Genomic DNA, 22564 nt, shown 5'->3' with positions numbered 1-22564 from the left:
TGGACCATCACTCATCCAGACCATAAATCATCCAGACCATCACTCATCCAGACCATCACTCATCCAGACCTTTACTCACCTGGATCATCACTCAGCTGGACCATCACTCAGCTAGACCATAAATCATCCAGACCATCACTCATCCAGACCATCACTCATCCAGACCTTTACTCAGCTGGACCATCACTCATCCAGACCATCACTCATCCAGACTATCACTCATCCAGACCATCACTCAGCCAGACCCTCACTCAAGCACACCCTCACTCATCCAGACCATCACTCATCCAGACCATCACTCAGCCAGACCCTCACTCAAGCACACCCTCACTCATCCAGACCATCACTCATCCAGACCATCACTCAGCTAAACCATCACTCAGTCCGACCACTCAGCCAGACCATCACTCAGCCAGACCATCACTCAGCTGGACCATCACTCAGCTGGACCATCACTCAGTTGGACCATCACTCAGCTAGACCATCACTCATCCAGACCATCACTCATCCAGACCTTCATTCAGCTGGACCATCACTCATCCAGACCATCACTCATCCAGACCATCACTCAGCTGGACCATCACTCAGCTGGACCATTACTCAACTAGACCATCACAACCACACCCTCACTCATCCAGACTATCACTTATCCAGACCCTTACTCATCCAGACCATCACTTATCCAGATCATCACTCAGCCAGACCCTCACTCAACCACACCCTCACTCATCCAGACCATCACTCAACCACACCTTCACTCATCCAGACCATCACTCATCCAGACCATCACTCAGCTAAACCATCACTCAGTCCGACCACTCATCCAGACCATCACTCAGCCAGACCATCACTCAGCTAGACCATCACTCAGCTAAACCATAACTCAGCTGAACCATCACTCAGCTGGACCATCACTCAGCTGAACCATCACTCAGCTAGACCATCACTCAGCTGGACCATCACTCAGCTAGACCATCACTCAGCTAGACCATCACTCAGCTGGACCATCACTCAGCTAAACCATCACTCAGCTAGACCATCACTCATCCAGACCATCACTCATCCAGACCTTCACTCAGCTGGACCATCACTCATCCAGACCATCACTCATCCAGACCATCACTCATCCAGACCACTCAGCTGGACCATCATTCAACCAGACCATTACTCAACTAGACCATCACTCAACCACACCCTTACCCATCCAGACTATCACACATCCAGACCCTTACTCATCCAGACCATCACTCATCCAGACCATCACTCAGCCAGACCCTCACTCAACCACACCCTCACTCATCCAGACCATCACTCATCCAGACCATCACTCATCCAGACCATTACTCATCCAGACCATTACTCATCCAGACCATCACTCATCCAGACCATCACTCAGCCAGACCCTCACTCAACCACACCCTCACTCATCCAGACCATCACTCATCCAGACCATCACTCATCCAGACCATCACTCATCCAGACCATCACTCATCCAGACCACTCATCCAGACCATCACTCAGCCAGACCCTCACTCAACCACACCCTCACTCATCCAGACCATCACTCATCCAGACCATCACTCATCCAGACCATCATTCAGCCAGACCGCAACGTAAGTATGGGCCCCCGCAGACACTAGGAGTTGGTTCCTGGAGACCAGACTTATGTTCCATTTCATCCTGCCACTTGTAAGATGAAATCAACATAATAATATATTATTATTTAATACAATATTAAAAAACACACATAATAATATTAAGATAAGTATTCTTTAATAGATTTAGCTAAATTAAAATTGATCATATGATAAGTTATTTAAATTAGATGAGGGAAGTCAATAAAGATTTATTGACTTCATAGTAACCCTTCGAAAATCAATAATAACAATGGCATCTTACAGAATAAATAAGAAGCAGATAATGACATAAGAAAATGACTTACCAGAAGTGGTATCCCCTTTTTAGAGTAAAGAGAAATACCATTGTAATGATCTATTTGTCTGCAACTCACTCCACTTTTACTGCAAAAAGCCATAGTCAAGGCGCTTATTATGTAATGACTTACGTGCGAAGAGTGTTATTCTGGCGGAAAGTTGCTGTATAGCCCTTGTGGCTTAGCGCTTCTTTTTGATTATAATAATCTGGCGGAAAGTAAGTTTGATGTCTAAGGAACGGAGAGAGTTGTCGAGATTAGAAAGACCGGAAATGTAGGGAAGGCAGAGGACAGAAGTGTTTCCAGGAGTAGAGAGTTTGGGAGAGAAGAAACTACTTTTAGCACGTGAGAAGGCAGAGTCTATGAAATGGGAAGGGTAGCCAAGACGGGAAAATGAATTCTGAAGAGTGGAAATTTCTGATTGAAGGAACTGAAGATCACAAACATGGAGAGCACGGAGAAAGAAGGAGATACGAACACTTATCTTGACAGAGGGAGCATGATAAGTAGTGAATGTACATGCCACTGTGCATAGGCTTGCGGTAAACGGAAAAAGCAAAACTAGATTTTTGGAACGTTTGTTCAAACTTAGGAACCCATTCAGGCAGTGTGGAGTCTTGTGGCGTTTAAAGAACTTGAGCTCAGTCGCGGATATTTGGGAAATTTGTAACGGTTTTTCAAACCATTCATCACATCTGTCAGACACTGCAGTATCATGGGATCTTGTTACAAAGAATTCTTCAACACTTGTTCAACCTTTGGACGAAGACCTACTTCGACTAGTGGATGGTACCACTATGACCCCGCCTCCGCCTGCTTCACCTCACCTCACTACAGTATATAAGCCAGCTTTGCTTTGCCTATGCTGTACATTCTACAAGATTGATGGACTGAACACATCGAATCCAGGCTGAGGGACTGATTACCTCACACTCCTCCTCTCCTTACGCCTTCCTCTTTGTATTGGACTGATGAAGCCACTGTGTGGCGAAACGTTTCCTGAATAAAGATTCCCATATGCTGCATAAGCGTTTCAATCTTCAACTTGTCGGTTTTTCAAACCATTCATCACAACTTTTCCTCTATTAGAACACAAAAAGCACAGATTGGCTGGTTTCATTAGTCTCGTGCGGGGATAGTGCATACACACGGATCATTAAGTCTTAGAAAGATTGTAATAAAGTTGGTAGAATTACCGACAATATGTAAAGTAAAAGGACACAAGTGCAACTAATGTGACATTTTATTGTGGCAACGTTTCGCTCTCCAGGAGCTTTATCAAGCTATTACAAACAATACATGGACACAGAGGGTATATATAGGCTCAGAGTGAGGTGCAATACTAGTGGTAGTAGTAGTAGTGACAAAAGTTGTAGTAGTAGTAGTAATACAATATGGTAGAGCAATTAATTCGTACATGAGTAAAAGGATATAAAAGCTATTACTTGGGTAACATAAAAATAGGTTGGACAAATATAGACTGGATAGAGGCAGCCTGTTTCAGTGTTCACTCTCTGTAATGTGCTTTGTGTAGTATAACAGGAGAGACTATGTGAGGGCAGGGTTTACTGTTTTCAGGAGAATTCTTGCTAAGACTTCAGAGGTGGTGAAGCTGCCGTTGTTTTGTTTAATTGTATTCGAAACAGCGATCAGTGCTGATTCGAGGCACTTGCGTCTGCGGAAATTAGTTTCTTTGATCACTAATTGAGCGTCCCTGAATTTCATGAGATGATTGGTGGAATTTCGGTGTTGTACACAGGCTGAAGATTGAGACACTTATGCAGCATATGGGAATCTTTATTCAGAAAACGTTTCGCCACACAGTGGCTTCATTAGTCCAATACAAAGAGGAAGGCGTATATAAGCCACGTCTACGGCCCTATGCTGTACATTCTACAAGATTGATGGACTGAACACATCGACTCCAGGCTGAGGGACTGATTACCTCATACTCCTCCTCTCCTTACGCCTTCCTCTTTGTATTGGACTGATGAAGCCACTGTGTGGCGAAACGTTTTCTGAATAAAGATTCCCATATGCTGCATAAGTGTCTCAATCTTCAACTTGTCGGTTTTTCAAACCATTCATCACAACTGTCAGACACTGCAGCATCATGGGATCTTCTTACAAAGAATTCTTCAACGCTTGTTCAACCTTTGGACAAAGACCTACTTCGACTAGTGGATGGTACGACTATGATCCCGCCTCCGCCTGCTTCAAGTCACCTCACTACAGTATATAAACCACGTCTACGGCCCTATGCTGTACATTCTACAAGATTGATGGACTAAACACATCGACTCCAGGCTGAGGGACTGATTACCTCATACTCCTCCTCTCCTTACGCCTTCCTCTTTGTATTGGACTGATGAAGCCACTGTGTGGCGAAACGTTTTCTGAATAAAGATTCCCATATGCTGCATAAGTGTCTCAATCTTCAACTTGTCGGTTTTTCAAACCATTCATCACACTTGTACACAGGCGTTGTTCAGGTTATCGTTCCTACATGCGTAAATGTGTTCATTGAGGCGGGTGTCGAGGTTTCTTACTGTTTCACCTACGTAAATCTTGTCACAGCCTCCACAGGGTATGGTGTAAACTCCTGCGTCGACTGGTTCGTGGTGCTTTGATTTTGTCCTGGTTAGATCCTTTATTAAAATGCTAGAAGCGATGGCGACTCTGGTGTTAGCTTGTGAAAGTACTTTAGAAACTTTCAGTGCAACCTGGCTGTTGGGAAGAATAACTTTGTTGGGAGTGGTGTTGGTGCTTGGAGAATTAATGATCTGAAGAGCTCTTTTCTTGCAGTCTTTGATGAAAAAGGAAGGAAAATGTAACTCAGTGAAGGTTTGGTGAATGTATGTACATTCCTCGTCAAGAAACTCAGGACTACAAATTCGGTATGCTCTTAGGAAAAACCCGATGATGATGCCTCTTTTAGTCTTGGTATCTTGACTGGAATAGAAGTGGGTGAGATAATTTTTATTGGTAGGTTTCCGATAGACTACTTGTGTCCTTTTACTTTACTTAGAAAGATTATTCTAGCAATGTGTATGAAGATGTTGTGTAGTTATATGTAGGAGTTGTGTCTTATCACAACACATACACTTGTTGTGGTGGTTGTGTTAATGCCCCTCGCACACCTGCTGGCTTGATATTCAAGTTCTGTGTATCGAACATAGGCTGTTAATGCTTGCGAGTGACGGTGTGGCCTTAGAGATGAACCTGCAAGCGACGGTTTGACCCTGGTGATGTACCTGTGACGGTGTGGCAATGGTGACGTACCTGTGTGTGACGAGGTGTCCCTGCTGATGTACCTGTGAGTGATGGTGTGGCCTTGTGACGTACCTGTGAGTGACGGTGTGGCAGAGACCACAGCTGAGTGCGGCCCCTCACCCACTCTGGTAGCAGCAGACACCCACATCTCGTAGCGGTGACCTGTCTTGAGCTCCGTCACCTCCAGCCACCTTGTCTGTTGGTACAGTCGCACCAACCACTCTGTTAGTACAGTCACACCAACCACTGACTGTTAGTACACAGTCACACCAATCACTGGTTGTTAGTACACAGTCACACCAACCACTGACTGTTAGTACACAGTCACACCAACCACTGACTGTTAGTACACAGTCACACCAACCACTGACTGTCAGTACACAGTCACACCAACCACTGACTGTCAGTACACAGTCATACCAACCACTGCCTGTCAGTATACAGTCACACCAACCACTGACTGTTAGTACACAGTCACATCAGCCACTGTCAGTACACAGTCACACCGACTACTGACTGTCAGTATACAGTCAAACCAACCACTGACTGTTAGTACACAGTCATACCAACCACTGACTGTTAGTACACAGTCACACCAACCACTGACTGTCAGTACACAGTCAACCCAACCACTGACTGTTAGCACACAAAGTCACACCAACCACTGTCAGTACATAGTCACATCAACCACTGACTGTCATTACACAGTCAAACCAACCACTGACTGTCAATACACAGTCACACCAACCACTGACTGTCAGTGCACAGTCACACCAACCATTGACTGTTAGTACACAGTCACACCAACCACTGACTGTTAGTACAGTCACACCAACCACTGACTGTTAGTACACAGTCACACCAACCACTGACTGTTAGTACACAGTCACACCAACCACTGACTGTTAGTACACAGTCACACCAACCACTGACTGTCAGTATACAGTCAAACCAACCACTGACTGTTAGTACACAGTCATACCAACCACTGACTGTTAGTACACAGTCACACCAACCACTGTCAGTACAGTCACACCAACCACTGACTGTCAGTACACAGTCAAACCAACCACTGACTGTTAGTACACAGAGTCACACCAACCACTGTCAGTACACAGTCACATCAACCACTGACTGTCATTACACAGTCACACCAACCACTGACTGTCATTACACAGTCACACCAACCACTGACTGTCAATACACAGTCACACCAACCACTGACTGTCAATACACAGTCACACCAACCAATGACTGTCAATACACAGTCACACCAACCATTGACTGTTAGTACACAGCCACACCAACCACTGACTGTTAGTACAGTCACACCAACCACTGACTGTTAGTACACAGTCACACCAACCACTGACTGTTAGTACACAGTCACACCAACCACTGACTGTCAGTATACAGTCAAACCAACCACTGACTGTTAGTACACAGTCATACCAACCACTGTCAGTACACAGTCACACCAACCACTGACTGTCAGTACACAGTCAAACCAACCACTGACTGTTAGTACACAGAGTCACACCAACCACTGTCAGTACACAGTCACATCAACCACTGACTGTCATTACACAGTCACACCAACCACTGACTGTCATTACACAGTCACACCAACCACTGACTGTCAATACACAGTCACACCAACCACTGACTGTCAATACACAGTCACACCAACCACTGACTGTCAATACACAGTCACACCAACCATTGACTGTTAGTACACAGCCACACCAACCACTGTCTGTTAGTACACAGTCACACCAACCACTGACTGTTAGTACACAGTCACACCAACCACTGACTGTTAGTACACAGCCACACCAACCACTGTCTGTTAGTACACAGTCACACCAACCACTGACTGTTAGTACACAGTCACACCAACCACTGTTAGTACACAGCCACACCAACCACTGACTGTTAGTACACAGTCACACCAACCACTGACTGTTAGTACACAGTCACACCAACCACTGACTGTTAGTACACAGTCACACCAACCACTGACTGTTAGTACACAGTCACACCAACCACTGTTAGTACACAGCCACACCAACCACTGACTGTTAGTACACAGTCACACCAACCACTGTTAGTACACAGCCACACCAACCACTGACTGTTAGTACACAGTCACACCAACCACTGTTAGTACACAGTCACACCAACCACTGACTGTTAGTACACAGTCACACCAACCACTGACTGTTAGTACACAGTCACACCAACCACTGACTGTCAGTACACAGTCACACCAACCACTGACTGTCAGTACACAGTCACACCAACCACTGACTGTCAGTACACAGTCACACCAACCACTGACTGTTAGTACACAGTCACACCAACCACTGACTGTTAGTACACAGTCACACCAACCACTGACTGTTAGTACACAGCCACACCAACCACTGACTGTTAGTACACAGTCACACCAACCACTGACTGTTAGTACACAGTCACACCAACCACTGACTGTTAGTACACAGTCACACCAACCACTGACTGTTAGTACACAGTCACACCAACCACTGACTGTTAGTACACAGCCACACCAACCACTGACTGTTAGTACACAGTCACACCAACCACTGATTGTTTCTTAAACCTAATTGCTGTTGTTATTCTTTATTTGTGGTGAGAGAGAGACCTATCCGGGGTGAAAGACACCTACCTGGGGTGAGACAGACCTACCTGGGGGTGAGAGACACGTACCTGGGGGTTAGAGACACCTACCTGGGGGTTAGAGACACCTACCTGGGGGTTAGAGACACCTACCTGGGGGTTAGAAACACCTACCTGGGGGTTAGAAACACCTACCTGGGGGTTAGAGACACCTACCTGGGGGTTAGAGACACCTACCTGGGGGTTAAAGACACCTACCTAAGAGTGAGAGTCACCTACCTGGGGGTGAGAGTTACCTACCTGGGGGTGAGAGATACATACCTGGGGGTGAGAGACACCTACCTGTGAGTCACCTACCTCTGGGGTTAGAGACACCTACCTGGGATGAGACACACCTACCTGGGGTGGCAATATTCTCCTGGTAGCGTGGCGGTCAGGTGGTGCCCTGACATACAGAACATACTTAGTAATGGTGCCATGAGAGCGCTGCGGGGGTGCCCAGGCTACCATCACACTCTCTCCTCCACCCACCACCACTTTGATACCTGCTGGCGCTTGTGGCACTGTTGCAGGGACGAGAAGAAGTGCCACAGGTTAGTGTGGGCGTGATGGTATTATCCTCAGAGCACAAGGTAGCTAACGTTGTCACAGGCTTACAACACTGAGCTAAATTACCATCATAACGACAGACACAGTTGAGTTACTTAGCTGTTTAAGCAACTCAACTGTGTCTGTTGTTTAAATAATATGAAATTACAAAGACCCCCAGTCGAAACAAGTTACTTTTTTGGTTCTTTTAGGTTAACCGAGGTAATTCACACATATGTAACTATGTATGATAATTTACGTAGCAGTATTTATGTGTAGCTCTACCTAAATAGAGACCGATCATACACACTACAAGGAGGCGCTTCGAGGCTAGTGGAGACCTCTCTAAGAATTTAGATTAAGCCTCTCCTTTCAAGGGACAAGTATCATTTTCCCAGGAGCAGTGTAACCCATAAGGGTTTACTTCCTCTACATTCCAAAAAAAAAAAAAAATATTTACTGTATCAAGGGATGATCATGTTGCAAGTGTCAATTGTGCGTGGTTGCAACAATACATGCTGTTGTTGCTACAGTACTGTGGCTGCAACTATATTGTGACTGCCCCATTACTGTAGTTGCTACAGTACTGTAGCTGTTGCAGTGCTGTAGCTGATACAATACTGTGGCTGTTACAATACTACAGCTGGTAAAATACTGTGGCTGGTACAATATTGTGGCTGGTACAATATTGTGGCTGGTACAATATTGTGGCTGATACACTACTACGGCTGCTACACTACAGTGTCTATTACAATACTCTGGCTGCTGCAGTACTGTGGCTTCTACAATATTTTTGCTGTTACAATATAAGAACATAAAGAAGAAACACTGTAGCAGGAACACCACTCTTGACGCGTCCACACTCTGATTTCTCGCCATTGATGCAAACTCTTCGCTGCCTGTCAACCACGCCTCTACCTAGGAAAAAAATCTCCTATTCCGTGTGCCTTAATTTTCCTCATTAACCTCTGATGTGGAACTCTATCAAAAGCGATAATACTGTAGCCGCTACAGTACTGTGGCGCAACAATACTGAGGCTGCTACAATACTGTAGTAGCTACAATACTGTGGCTTCAGCAGTACTGAAGCTGCTACAGTACTGTTGCTGTTATAATACTAAGGATTTTATAATTCTGTGGTTGCTAAGGTACAGAGAACGCAAAAATTCTGTGGCTGCCATCATACAGTAGCTGCAACAAAACAGTGACTGTATCAGTACAGTAGTAACAAGAAAACAATAGAAGCTACTACACAATGGCTGCAACAATACAGTGAACGTAACCAAAAAATTCGTTGTAACAATACTGTGAATGCTACAGTAATGTAACGTAATATAAAATGGAGGCTACGATACTGTGGCTGCAACAACACTGAGATTGCAACATTTGTATTACTGCTACAATACCAGGGCAGGCTGCTACAGTGCAATACCTGTTACAATACTGAAGTTGTTATAATTCTGGGGGAACTACGATACAGCAGTTGTTGTAAAACAGCAGAGCTGAAAAATAATGTGACTGCAACAATACTGTAGCTGCCAAAATACAACAGCTGTTATAATACTGTTCCTTCTACAGTGGTAGCTACAGAACCTAGGCTGATACAGTACTTTAGAATTTCAATACAGTGACTGCCAACACACTGTTGCTCCGAAAATAGTGTCCGATATCGTTATATGGCTCCTGTAATACTTTGGGTGCTACAATACTTTGGGTGCTACAAGAGAATTTCTTCTACAATATTGTAGCTGCTCCAATATTGTATTCGCTTCAATAACGTGTGTGTGCTACAGTATTATAGCTATCACAATAGAATTTCTGCTGCAATACTGTGGCTGCTACAAACCTGTGGTTGGTACTGTACTGTAGATGCAACTTTAATGTGGTTGCTACAGTAGAGTGGCTGCTACAGTACTGTGGGTGCTACAGTACTGTGGGTGCTACAGTACTGTGGGTGCTACAGTACTGTGGGTGCTACAGTACTGTGGGTGCTACAGTACTGTGGGTGCTACAGTACTGTGGGTGCTACAGTACTGTGGGTGCTACAGTACTGTGGCTGTTATAACACTGTGGATGCTACAGTATTGTGGCTGCTACAATACTGTGGCTGCTACAATACTGTGGCTGCTACAATACTGTGGCTGCTACAATACTGTGGCTGCTACAATAATGTGGCTGCTACAATAATGTGGCTGCTACAGTACTGTGGCTGTTACAGTACTGTGGCTGTTACAACACTGTGGCTGCTACAGTATTGTGGCTGCTACAGTACTGTGGCTGCTACAGTATTGTGGCTGCTACAATATTGTGGCTGTTATAACACTGTGGATGCTACAGTATTGTGGCTGCCTCTTCAAGGGGGGCTCCTTGGCGTGGTGAAGAGGCTCTTGGTCTGAGGAATTAGACCTATCGGTCTTCTTCCTCAGACCGAACCTAATTACCCCCCAATCTCCCCTCCCCTATCCCATCCTCCCCATCCTCCCCTTTTTCCTTTCCTCCTCCTCCTCCCCACTCCTCCCTTTTGCCCTTCCTCTTTTTGTCCTTTGGGATTTCTCCCACAGGCACGCTAGTTCCTAGGTAGAGGAAAGGACACCGGGGTCGATCCCATTCCGTTGAGGTTTCTTGGCGGTGGCGTAGTTTGCCGTGGAATCTGGATTGCCTAGGGATGTCCCGATCCCTCTCCGGTATCCCGGAGTAGCTTTGGGTGTCTTTTGGGCGACGGGTGTATCTCTGGAAGCCACCTTTCGGATTCCGGGGGTGGTGGCTGAAGGAGGTATGCTTTGTGGCGGATATCCGGCCGCCCTCTCTTTTGTCCACCGAGGTAGCTCGGCAGATGTGAGGTTGCTATCCCAGATTGCTGGTTTACTGGCATGAAGGGTAGGGTATGGCACGGGTTCCATGCTGCATCTGCGCTACTAGCGGTGTCGAGTCCTCTTGGGCGCGGAGGGAGATTTCTGGCCCTTTCATTCCTCCTAGGAACTATCCCTCCCCGGTCCCCCCTTTTTTTTTCTTTTTTTTATTTTTATTTTCTTTTCTTCTTTCTTTTTTTTTCTTAAAAACAAAAAGAAAGAAGTAACCTAACCATGGCAGCCCTAGTCCATGAACCTGGTACCCCCGGGCCCCTTCTTGATACCGCACCCCGTTCTGACCCCGCCTCGTCTTTGGACCACTCTTCAGACATTCCTCATGCCTCTGTACCTATTGCCGGTGCTGTTTCCTCACCTGCTTCAGGTACTGAGGCCTCGACTGACTCCTTCGATTTATCAGACCTTCGCTCTCCTCTGACTATGCTTCCGGCCTCTCCCTCTACGGTGCGGCAATTTTCAAATCGCCGACCCGTTCCACGTCGGACCAACTCTGGTCCCACGCCTAAACGTCAACGACAATTACCTGCTGATGATACTTCTCCACCTTCACCTTCTCGTTCTTCTCAGAAAAGATCGACACGTCCTTCACTACCTTTCCACGCTCAGTTTCAGACTGAACAGTGGACTAAATTCTTCACTTTACGACCAACTTCCTCTACTGCCTATCTTTCTGACCATAGTATTGGCAAGGCACTCCTACGCCATGTTGGTAAAGATATTTCTTTTCATGCTCTTAAGAGCGGTACGCGCATCATTACCGTACAGAATGCTACCCAGGCTCGTGAGCTCTCTCGTCTTTCCCATATAGATACTGTTCCTGTCACCCTTGAAAAACATCATTCCCTCAATTCTTGTAGTGGTACCGTTATTCTGCCCCATACCATAGTTCAACAAAATTTCCAGACATGTGGCACCGACATTCTAGAACAGCTGGAACTCCAAGATCTCCCAATCCTCAAGGTAGACACTTACGTTCTTCCTGCCCGTGGGCGGAGACGATACCCTAGCAATGTGGCTCGTTTAACTTTTGACAGCCGAGAACTCCCATCCTCAGTTTATATAGCAGGACATCGGTTACAAGTTCGAAAGGTGATCCCTACACCACAACAGTGTAGAAATTGCTGGCGATTTGGCCATCCAGCGAAATATTGCAGATCTATCGCCGAATGCCCAGTCTGTGGTGCCGATGACCATTCTAATACGTCTTGCAATCGATCTCCCTCTTGCCTTAACTGTCATGAGGCTCACCCTTCGTACTCTCGCCGTTGTCAGGTCTATTTAAACGAGCGGGAAATCCGTTACCTCAAAGAGACAGAAGGTCTCCCTTATGCCATGGCAGTTTCTCATCTCCGCCTCCAAGGGAGACTCCCACGTGTTTCTTATTCCCGTGTTTCAAAACGTCCCCCCACTTCTGGTATCCCATCTTCTACACCCACCTCTGTGGTTACCTCTCCCATAATCACTCCTGTATCTAATCCTTTTGCTGTCCTCGGCTCAGACGTCCCTATTTCAACGCCTCAGTCTAATCTCGCTTCTTCGAGTTCTCTCTTACAAGCCTCAGTATCGACGAGACCTCGTACGACACCTCTTCCCAATCGTCCCTCTACTTCTCAAAAGTCAAAAAAAGGTCCGGTAACACCTCCTACCCATCTTCCACCTCCTCATTTTACCCTCCCTGTCTCTGTCCCTAGTTCTTCCCCTCTCACTGGCTCAGTTACAAGTGCAGAGTTTCACCCTCCTCCTCGTAATGTACCTTCCTCCCCTGTTCCCTCCCAAGTTTCTTCCTCTTCTGCCACCTCCCAGGTTCCTGTCTCTTCTGTCCCCTGCCACGCTTCTCCAGTTCCCTCCACCCTTTCGCCCCCCCCTACCTTGGTACAGTCCAATACAGTTCCAATCTTTACTCATCCTCCCCCTACCATTCCCAATATTGTCTCCCATACGACATCTCTGAATTCCGAAACACTTGAAGCAATCTCTGAATATATTGCAGAGACCAAACCATCAATGGACACTGATCCACCTTCCGCTCTTTCTCTCTCCTCTGCTCCATCTGCGCAACTCCTTTCTTCACAGCGCACCGTTCCTTCGGTGCTTGAACATTTTCCACTGCCTCCGCATGTGGACTTTTCTAACCCTCCTAGTCCGTAGGAACCCTTACCTGCGGATTTCAAGTATCTTTATCATTGCCAATCATGGCCTTTTTACAGTGGAATATACGTGGCCTCAGGGGTAATCGGGGTGAGCTTCAGATGTTACTCTCCCAGTTTGCCCCTGTTGGTGTTTGCTTACAGGAACCAAAATTACACTCTGCTGTTATTTCTCACATCTCAGGCTATAATTTATTGTATTCTTCAGATCCTTTTCCTGATGGGACCTTTAATGAAAGTGCCCTTCTTCTCCGCACTGATATTCCGTACCATCAGCTATTTGTTCATACTTCGCTGCATTACACAGCAGCCCGTATCCACTTACATAGGTGGTATACGCTCTGTTCTTTATATCTCTCTCCTTCTCGGGCATTATCTATTCCGGATTTTGCCTTCCTTGTTTCGTCATTACCGCCACCGATTCTGTTACTTGGTGATTTTAATGCCCACCATTTCCTCTGGGGAGGGTCTCACTGTGATTCCCGAGGAATTCAGTTAGAGGCTTTTCTTGCCACCCACCCCCTCCATGTTTTAAATACAGGTACTCACACCCATTTTGATCCTCGGACTCATACTCTCTCTTGCATCGATCTCTCAGTTTGCTCTTCCTCCGCCGCATTAGACTTTACTTGGTCTGTTCTCCCGGACTTACATGACAGTGATCATTTCCCAATCATTCTTACTTCCCCTTCATATTCGCCACCTCTTCGCACCCCACGCTGGCAATTTAATCGGGCAAATTGGAACCTTTACTCACACCTGACTGTTTTTAAAGAGGTTCCTTCTTCGTCCTCCATCGATGAGCTTTTACACCTCTTCTCGTCCTCCGTTTTCACCGCAGCTTCTCATTCTATACCCCAAACTTCGGGCAGGCATTCTCAGAAATGCGTGCCTTGGTGGTCTCCTGCTTGTGCTCGTGCAGTACGTTTGAAACGCGCTGCATGGGGCAGGTACCGGTACAATAGAACCACAGAGCGACTCCTTGATTTTAAACAGAAGCGTGCGATCGCTCGCCGTGTCATCCGTGACGCTAAACGCACTTGCTGGCGAGATTATGTCTCCACCATCACCTCTGCTTCCTCTATGAGTGCAGTCTGGAAAAAAGTACGAAAACTGAGTGGTAAATATTCTCCTGACCCGGCTCCTGTTCTGCGGGTTGCCGGTGTTGATATAGCAAACCCACTAGATGTTGCCAATGAAATTGGCAATCATCTGGTCCGTATTTCTCAGGGACTCCATCTATGCCCCTCATTTCTTTCCTCAAAGTCTGCCAGAGAGTTAGCACCCTTGGACTTTTCTTCTCTCAGAGAAGAACAGTATAATGTGCCTTTTACACTTCAAGAACTGGAGGCAACACTCTCAGCTTGTCGATCATCGGCAGCTGGGCCCGACGACATTCATATTCGTATGCTACAACATTTACATCAGTCAGCCCTTGCAGTCCTATTACGCCTTTACAATCTTATTTGGTCACAAGGAGTTCTTCCACAGCTGTGGAAATCCGCCATTGTTCTCCCTTTCCGCAAACCAGGCACTACGGGACATGAAACCTCCCACTATCGTCCCATTGCTCTTACCAGTGCAGTTTGCAAAGTAATGGAACGTCTAGTAAATAGACGTTTAGTGTGGTATTTAGAGACACACAACAGTCTCTCCACTCGTCAATATGGCTTTCGTAAGGGACGTTCTACCATAGACCCCTTACTGCGCTTGGATACGTATGTTCGTAATGCCTTTGCGAATAACCACTCAGTTATTGCCATATTTTTTGACCTTGAGAAGGCATATGACACAACTTGGAGGTATAATATTTTAGCCCAAGCCCACTCCTTAGGCCTTCGAGGCAATCTACCATCCTTCCTTAAGAACTTTTTAACTGACAGGCATTTCCGTGTTCGGGTTAATAATGTGCTCTCCCCGGACTTTATCCAAGCTGAAGGTGTCCCCCAGGGATGTGTTCTGAGCACAACACTTTTTCTCCTTGCTATTAATGATTTGGCCTCTAGTCTTCCATCAAATATTTGGTCATCACTCTATGTTGATGACTTCGCTATTGCCTGTGCAGGCGCTGACTGTCACCTCCTTACAGTTTCTCTCCAGCATGCAGTCGACCGTGTTTCCAATTGGGCCACCACACATGGGTTTAAATTTTCCAGCACTAAAACCCACCAAATCACTTTCACTAGACGCTCTGTCATCTCTGATCATCCTTTGTACCTCTATGGCTCACGTATCCCTGAACGTGATACAGTCAAGTTTCTGGGCCTCCTCTTTGATCGTAGGTTATCCTGGAAACCTCACATTACCTCTCTGAAGGCAACTTGTCACAGCCGGCTGAACCTTCTTAAAACCCTTGCTCATCTTTCGTGGGGAGCTGATCGTCGAACCCTCCTTCACCTACATTCCACCCTTATTTTATCGAAACTTGATTATGGTGACCAGATCTATTCAGCGGCATCTCCTGCTACTCTCTCTAGCCTTAACCCCATTCATCACCAAGGATTACGTTTATGCCTTGGTGCTTTTCGCTCTTCCCCTGTCGAAAGCCTCTATGCAGAAGCGAACGTTCCATCCTTATCCGATCGCCGTGATGCCCATTGCCTGCGCTACTATGTACGCTCTCATGATCTCCGCAATCCTTCCATTTATAGAATGGTCACTGATATTAGTAGACATTCTTTATTTGTTCGCCGCCCCTGCTTACTCCGTCCCTTCTCTCTTCGCCTTCATTCGCTCTTGTCTTCTCTTCAACTACCACCTTTCTATGTACATGTAGCATCTCACTTTTCCCTACCCCCCTGGGAAGTTCCAGCTGTTCGAGTCTGTTCTTTCTCCCTCCCTTGCTCGAAAGCCCAACTGTCTACGGTCGCTTCCCGCTCTCTTTTTCTTGACCACTTTCACTCTCATTCTCATGCCATTGCTGTGTACACAGATGGCTCTAAGTCTTCTGACGGCGTAGGATTCGCAGCAGTGTTTCCGGACAGCGTCGTACAAGGGCATTTACTATCTTCAGCTAGTATTTTTACTGCTGAATTATATGCCATCCTTACAGCACTTATCCGTATTGCATCTATGCCTGTGTCATCATTTGTGGTTGTCTCAGACTCCCTTAGTGCTTTACAGGCTATACAAAAATTTGATACACCTCACCCCTTAGTCCTCCGTATCCAACTTTGGCTACGCCGCATCTTTACTAAGCATAAAGATATTGTTTTTTGTTGGGTCCCTGGTCATGTTGACGTACAGGGCAATGAACAGGCAGACACTGCTGCGCGGTCAGCAGTACATGACCTACCAGTTTCTTATAGAGGTATTCCATGTACGGACTATTTTGCTGTAATATCTTCCCACCTTCACACCCGTTGGCAACAACGTTGGTCTACTATGCTCGGCAACAAACTTCAGTCTATTAAACCGAGTATAGGTTACTGGCCGTCTTCTTATCACCAGTGTCGAGGTTGGGAGACTACTCTCTCCCGTCTTCGCATTGGCCATACTCGTCTTACTCATGGATATCTCATGGAGAGGCGTCTTGCTCCTCTCTGTGAGAATTGCCAAGCTCCATTATCAGTCAGCCACATTCTGTTGGACTGCCCACTTTATCAACGAGCACGCAGAATTTACCTCTGTCGTCGTCTTCGCCCCGCTGCTCTCTCTTTACCTTCCCTTCTCGCTGATGGACCCACCTTTCATCCGGACTCTCTCATTGACTTTTTGACAACGACTGACTTACTTCACAAATTCTGATACTTTCAGCCCTTTCTACTTGTATCTCTTGCTACCCTCTACCCCCGTACTATCCCCTGCCCCGCTGTTTTCTGTAACCTGCTGATCATCCCCCCTCCCTTCTGCCATCCAATTCCCTTGCTTCCTTCCCTACCCTGCAGCGCTGTATAGCCCTTGTGGCTTAGCGCTTCTTTTTGATTATAATAATAATAATAGTGGCTGTGACTGCAACAATACTGTGGCTGCAACAATACTGTGGCTGCAACAGTACTGTGGCTGCAACAATACTGTAACTGCAACAATACTGTGGCTGCAACAGTACTGTGGCTGCAACAATACTGTGGCTGCTACAATACTGTGGCTGCTACAATACTGTGGCTGCTACAATACTGTGGCTGCAACAATACTGTGGCTGCTGTGCTGCTACAATACTGTGGCTGCAACAATACTGTGGCTGCTACAATACTGTGACTGTTACAATACTGTGGCTGCTACAATGCTGTGGCTGCTACAATACTGTGGCTGTTACAACACTGTGGCTGCTACAGTATTGTGACTGTTACAACACTGTGGCTGCTACAATAATGTGGCTGCTACAATACTGTGGCTGCTACAATAATGTGGCTGTTACAACACTGTAGCTTCTACAACACTGTGGCTGCTACAGTATTGTGGCTGCTACAGTACTGTGGCTGTCATAATACTCTGGCTGCTGCAATACTGTGCCTGATACAATACTGTGGCTGCTACAGCACTGTGGCTGCTACAGTACTGTGGCTGCTACAATACTGTGGCTGCTACAATACTGTGGCTGCTACAATACTGTGGCTGCTACAACACTGTGGCAGTTATAATACTGTGGCTGCTACAATACTGTGGCTGCCACAATACTGTGGCTGCTACAATATTGTGGTTGCAACAACACTGTGACTGCAACAATACTGTGGCTGCAACAATACTGTGGTTGCAACAACACTGTGACTGCAACAATACTGTGGTTGCAACAATACTGTGGCTGCAACAACACTGTGGCTGCTACAATACTATGGCTGCTACAATACAGTTGCTGCTACAGTAATGTGCCTGCTACAATACTGTGGCTGCTACAATACAGTTGCTGCTACAGTAGTGTGCCTGCTACAATACTGTGGCTGCTACAATACTGTGGCTGCTACAATATTGTGGCTGCTACAACACTGTGGCTGTTACAACACTGTGGCTGCTACAATACTATGGCTGCTACAATACTGTGGCTGTTACAACACTGTGGCTGCTACAGTATTGTGGCTGCTACAATACTGTGACTGTTGCAATACTGTGGCTGCTACAATACTGTGGCTGCTACAATACTATGGCTGCTACAATACTGTGGCTGCTACAATAATGTGGCTGCTACAATAATGTGGCTGCTACAATACTGTGGCTGCTACAATACTGTGGCTGCTACAATACTGTGGCTTCTACAATACTGTGGCTGCTACAATACTGTGGCTGCTACAATACTGTGGCTGCTACAATACTGTAGCTGTTACAATACTGTGGCTGCTACAATACTGTGGCTGCTACAGTATTGTGGCTGCTACAATAATGTGGCTGCTACAATACTGTGGCTGCTACAATACTGTGGCTGTTACAACACTGTGGCTGCTACAGTATTGTGACTGTTACAATACTGTGGCTGTTACAACACTGTGGCTGCTACAGTATTGTGGCTGCTACAATACTGTGACTGTTACAATATTGTGGCTGCTACAGTATTGTGGCTGCTACAATACTGTGACTGTTACAATACTGTGGCTGCTACAATGCTGTGGCTGCTACAATACTGTGGCTGTTACAACACTGTGGCTGCTACAATATTGTGACTGCAACAATACTGTGGCTGCAACAATACTGTGGCTGCAACAATACTGTGGCTGCAACAATAATGTGGCTGCAACAATACTGTGGCTGCAACAATTCTATGACTGCAACAATACTGTGGCTGCAACAATACTGTGGCTGCAACAGTATTGTGGCTGCAGTACAACACTGTGGCTGCAACAATACTGTGGCTGCAACAATACTGTGGCTGCTACAATACTGTGGCTGCAACAATACTGTAGCTGCAACAATACTGTGGCTGCAACAATACTGTGGCTGCAACAATACTGTGGCTGCAACAATACTCTGGCTGCAACAATACTGTGCCTGCAACAATACTGTGGCTGCTACAATACTGTGGCTGCAACAATACTGTGGCTGCAACAATACTGTGGATGCAACAATACTGTGGCTGCAACAATACTGAGGCTGCAACAATACTGTGGCTGCAACAATACAGTGGCTGCAACAATACGGTGGCTGCCACAATACTGTGGCTGCTAAATAATACTGTGGCAGCAACAATACTGTGGCTGCAACAATATTGTGGCTGCAACAATACTGTGGCTGCAACAATCCTGAGGCTGCAACAATACTATGACTGCAACAATACTGTGGCTGCAACAATACTGTGACTGCAACAATACTGTGGCTGCAACAATACTTGCTGCAACAATAGTGTGCCTGCAACAATACTGTGGCTGCAACAATACTGTGACTGCAACAATACTGTGGCTGCAACAATACTGTGGCTGCAACAACACTGTGACTGCAACAATACTGTGGCTGCAACAATACTGTGGCTGCAACAATACTGTGGCTGCAACAATACTGTGCCTGCAACAATACTGTGGCTGCAACAATACTGTGCTGCAACAGTAGTGTGCTGCAACAATACTGTGGCTGCAACAATACTGTGGCTGCAACAACACTGTGGCTGCAACAATACTGTGGCTGCAACAATACTGTGGCTGCAACAATACTGTGGCTGCAACAGTACTGTGTGCTGCAACAATACTGTGGCTGCAACAATACTGTGGCTGCAACAATACTGTGGCTGCTACAACACTGTGGCTGCTACAGTGCTGTGGCTGTTATAATACTGTGGCTTCTATAATACTCTGGCTGCTACAATACTGTGACTGCTACAATACTGTGACTGCTACAATACTGTGGGTGCTACAATACTGTGGGTGCTACAATACTCTGGCTGCTACAATACTGTGACTGCTACAATACTGTCGCTGCTACAGTACTGTGGCTGCTACAGCACTGTGGCTGCTACAGTACTACGCTGTTACAGTACTGTAGTTGCTCGAGTACTGTGACTTCAGTAATACTGTGGCTGTAACTTTACTGTGGCTGTTACAGTACTGTGGATATCCCAATACTGTAGGTATTATATTCGATGATTTTTAAACAGAGATATTGCTACAAATCGGTGGCTACTACAATACTGCAGCTGATACATTACTGTGGCTACAGCTTCACTGTGGTTGCTACAAGAACAGCTACAATAATACTATGGTTGCTACAATAGTGTAATTGGTAGAATTCTATGAATTCTACAATACTATGGTTGCTAAATCAGAGATTGTTAAATACTATCGCTGTTAAAATAATATAGAGGCTACATTACTATTACTGCTACTTTACTATGGTTGCTAAAATACTGTGGCACCTACAATACTATGGCTGTAACTATACAGTTGATGCAGTAGTGCATTATATGTAACGATATAGTGGCTGCAACATCACTGATAGTGCTACTATACTGAGGCTGTTACAATACATTAGCTTCTACAATAGTGCTCCTGCTACAATACAATGGTCGCTACAGTAATGAGGCAGCTACAGTACAGTGGCAGTTATAATACTGTGGCTGCTACAATACTGTGGCTGCTACAATACTGTGGCTGCTACAATACTGTGGCTGCTACAATAATATGGCTGGTATAGCACTGCAGTTGCTACAATACTATGGAATTAATAATACTTTCACAGCTGCATCATAAATGCTACTACCATACTGTTGCTGCTACAATACAGTATCTACAATAATAATATGGCTGCCACAATACTATTGCTGCTACAATACTGTGGCTACTGTAATATTATGGCTGCTACAGTACTATTGCTGCTACAATACTGTGGCTACTGTAATATTATGGCTGCTACAGTACTATTGCTTCTACAATACTCTGGATTCTACAGTAACCATGGCTACTACAATACTCAGGTTGCTACAGTAGCCATGGCTACTACTATACGGTAGAGTTTCTGCTACAATACTGTGCGTGCTACAGTTTTGTGGGTGCTACAGAACATCGGCTACAACAATTCAGCAGCTGCAGCAATACAGTACCTGCAACATTACTGTTACTGCTACAATAACGTACCTGCTACAATATTGTGGCTGCAGCAATACTGAGGTTGCAATAATACAATATCTACTACAATATTGTTCCTTCTACAGTATATCGGTCGCTACAATACTGAAGCTTCTACAGTATTGTGGCAGCTATTAAACAATTTCTAACGTAATACTGTTGCTGCTACAATTCTGTGAAATCTACAATACTTTCAAAGCTACAATACTATATCTAAAAATATACTGTGGCTACTAAAAAAGTATGTGCTACAATACTGTAGCTGCTAAAATACTATGGCTATTGCAATCCTACAATTGCTACAATACTGAGACTACGTCAATACTGAAGCTGCAAGTCAGACGCAAGTAATTTACTTCTTTCTTAACAATAATGGAAATCACAACGACGGTCTCAGTAACGACTGATAAGAGAGGTCCAGAAGATACAGTACGGGAAGCAGGTATAATATTAAAAAAATTCTGTCGCAAATGCTTTATATAGCTCAAGATCCCTTAATGGCAGGACTGAAACTCGACAGTGTCCTCCATGTAGTAAGTTCTGGGCATTTTGAGTGACTGTAAGAAATCAGTCATACTAAGGAGCAGAGAGCTGTTCAGTGTACATATTGCCAGTGTCTGGACACAATATTTCTACATAGGATCAAATATAATTAAATCTTATTATACAAATGCCATCCTATGCATTCCTTACCCCTCCATCTCTCCCTGGCGTCTACTTACCATCCTCCTCCGTAGCACAGTTAATGGGTTGAGAGGCGACCCCCACGCCAGCACTGGTGGAGGCAGCCACTGTAACAGAGTAGTTGGTGTATCTCTCCAGGTCTCCTACAGTGGCACTCTGACCGGTCACAATACGTGATTCCCCCGCCGGCAAACCTGGAGGAGTAAAGTGATAACTGTGGTAACATGACTAAATACGATGTTGGTGAAGAGGTTACAGTGTCATTATCATTTTAGTTGTATTCGGCTGAGGAGTTGATTTCATCTGGCTGTGTGACGAGATAACTCACGATACGATTGCTAACAAATCAGGGAATAGGTGTGGATAGAACCCATGGCAGGTGAGTAATAACACTCACAGGTAAGTGCGCTAAACACATTGACCTATGAGTCTTCTCACACACCCATTCCGTGT

General features: G+C 45.6%; 1 protein-coding gene across 1 annotated transcript in view; it reads right to left on the bottom strand.

Annotated features, from left to right (window-relative positions):
- The window catches only part of LOC138851747 (cell adhesion molecule Dscam2-like), a gene marked incomplete at its 3' end in the record, with an annotated part of 39959 nt that overhangs the window by 1096 nt on the left and 16299 nt on the right, over positions 1 to 22564 (bottom strand). Inside the window, exons 3-5 of the mRNA XM_070081183.1 lie at positions 22150 to 22305; positions 8246 to 8409; positions 5279 to 5402 (exon numbers count right to left, since the gene is read on the bottom strand). Of these exons, the coding sequence (XP_069937284.1) occupies positions 5279 to 5402; positions 8246 to 8409; positions 22150 to 22305 (444 nt within the window). The remainder of the gene's footprint in view (positions 1 to 5278; positions 5403 to 8245; positions 8410 to 22149; positions 22306 to 22564) is intronic.

This window comes from Cherax quadricarinatus, unplaced genomic scaffold, assembly GCF_038502225.1.
Source record: "Cherax quadricarinatus isolate ZL_2023a unplaced genomic scaffold, ASM3850222v1 Contig1914, whole genome shotgun sequence".
Classification (NCBI taxonomy): Eukaryota; Metazoa; Arthropoda; class Malacostraca; order Decapoda; family Parastacidae; genus Cherax; species Cherax quadricarinatus.
The sequence above is the reverse complement of the archived record's forward strand: the minus strand, read 5'-3'. Positions and strand labels throughout refer to the sequence as shown.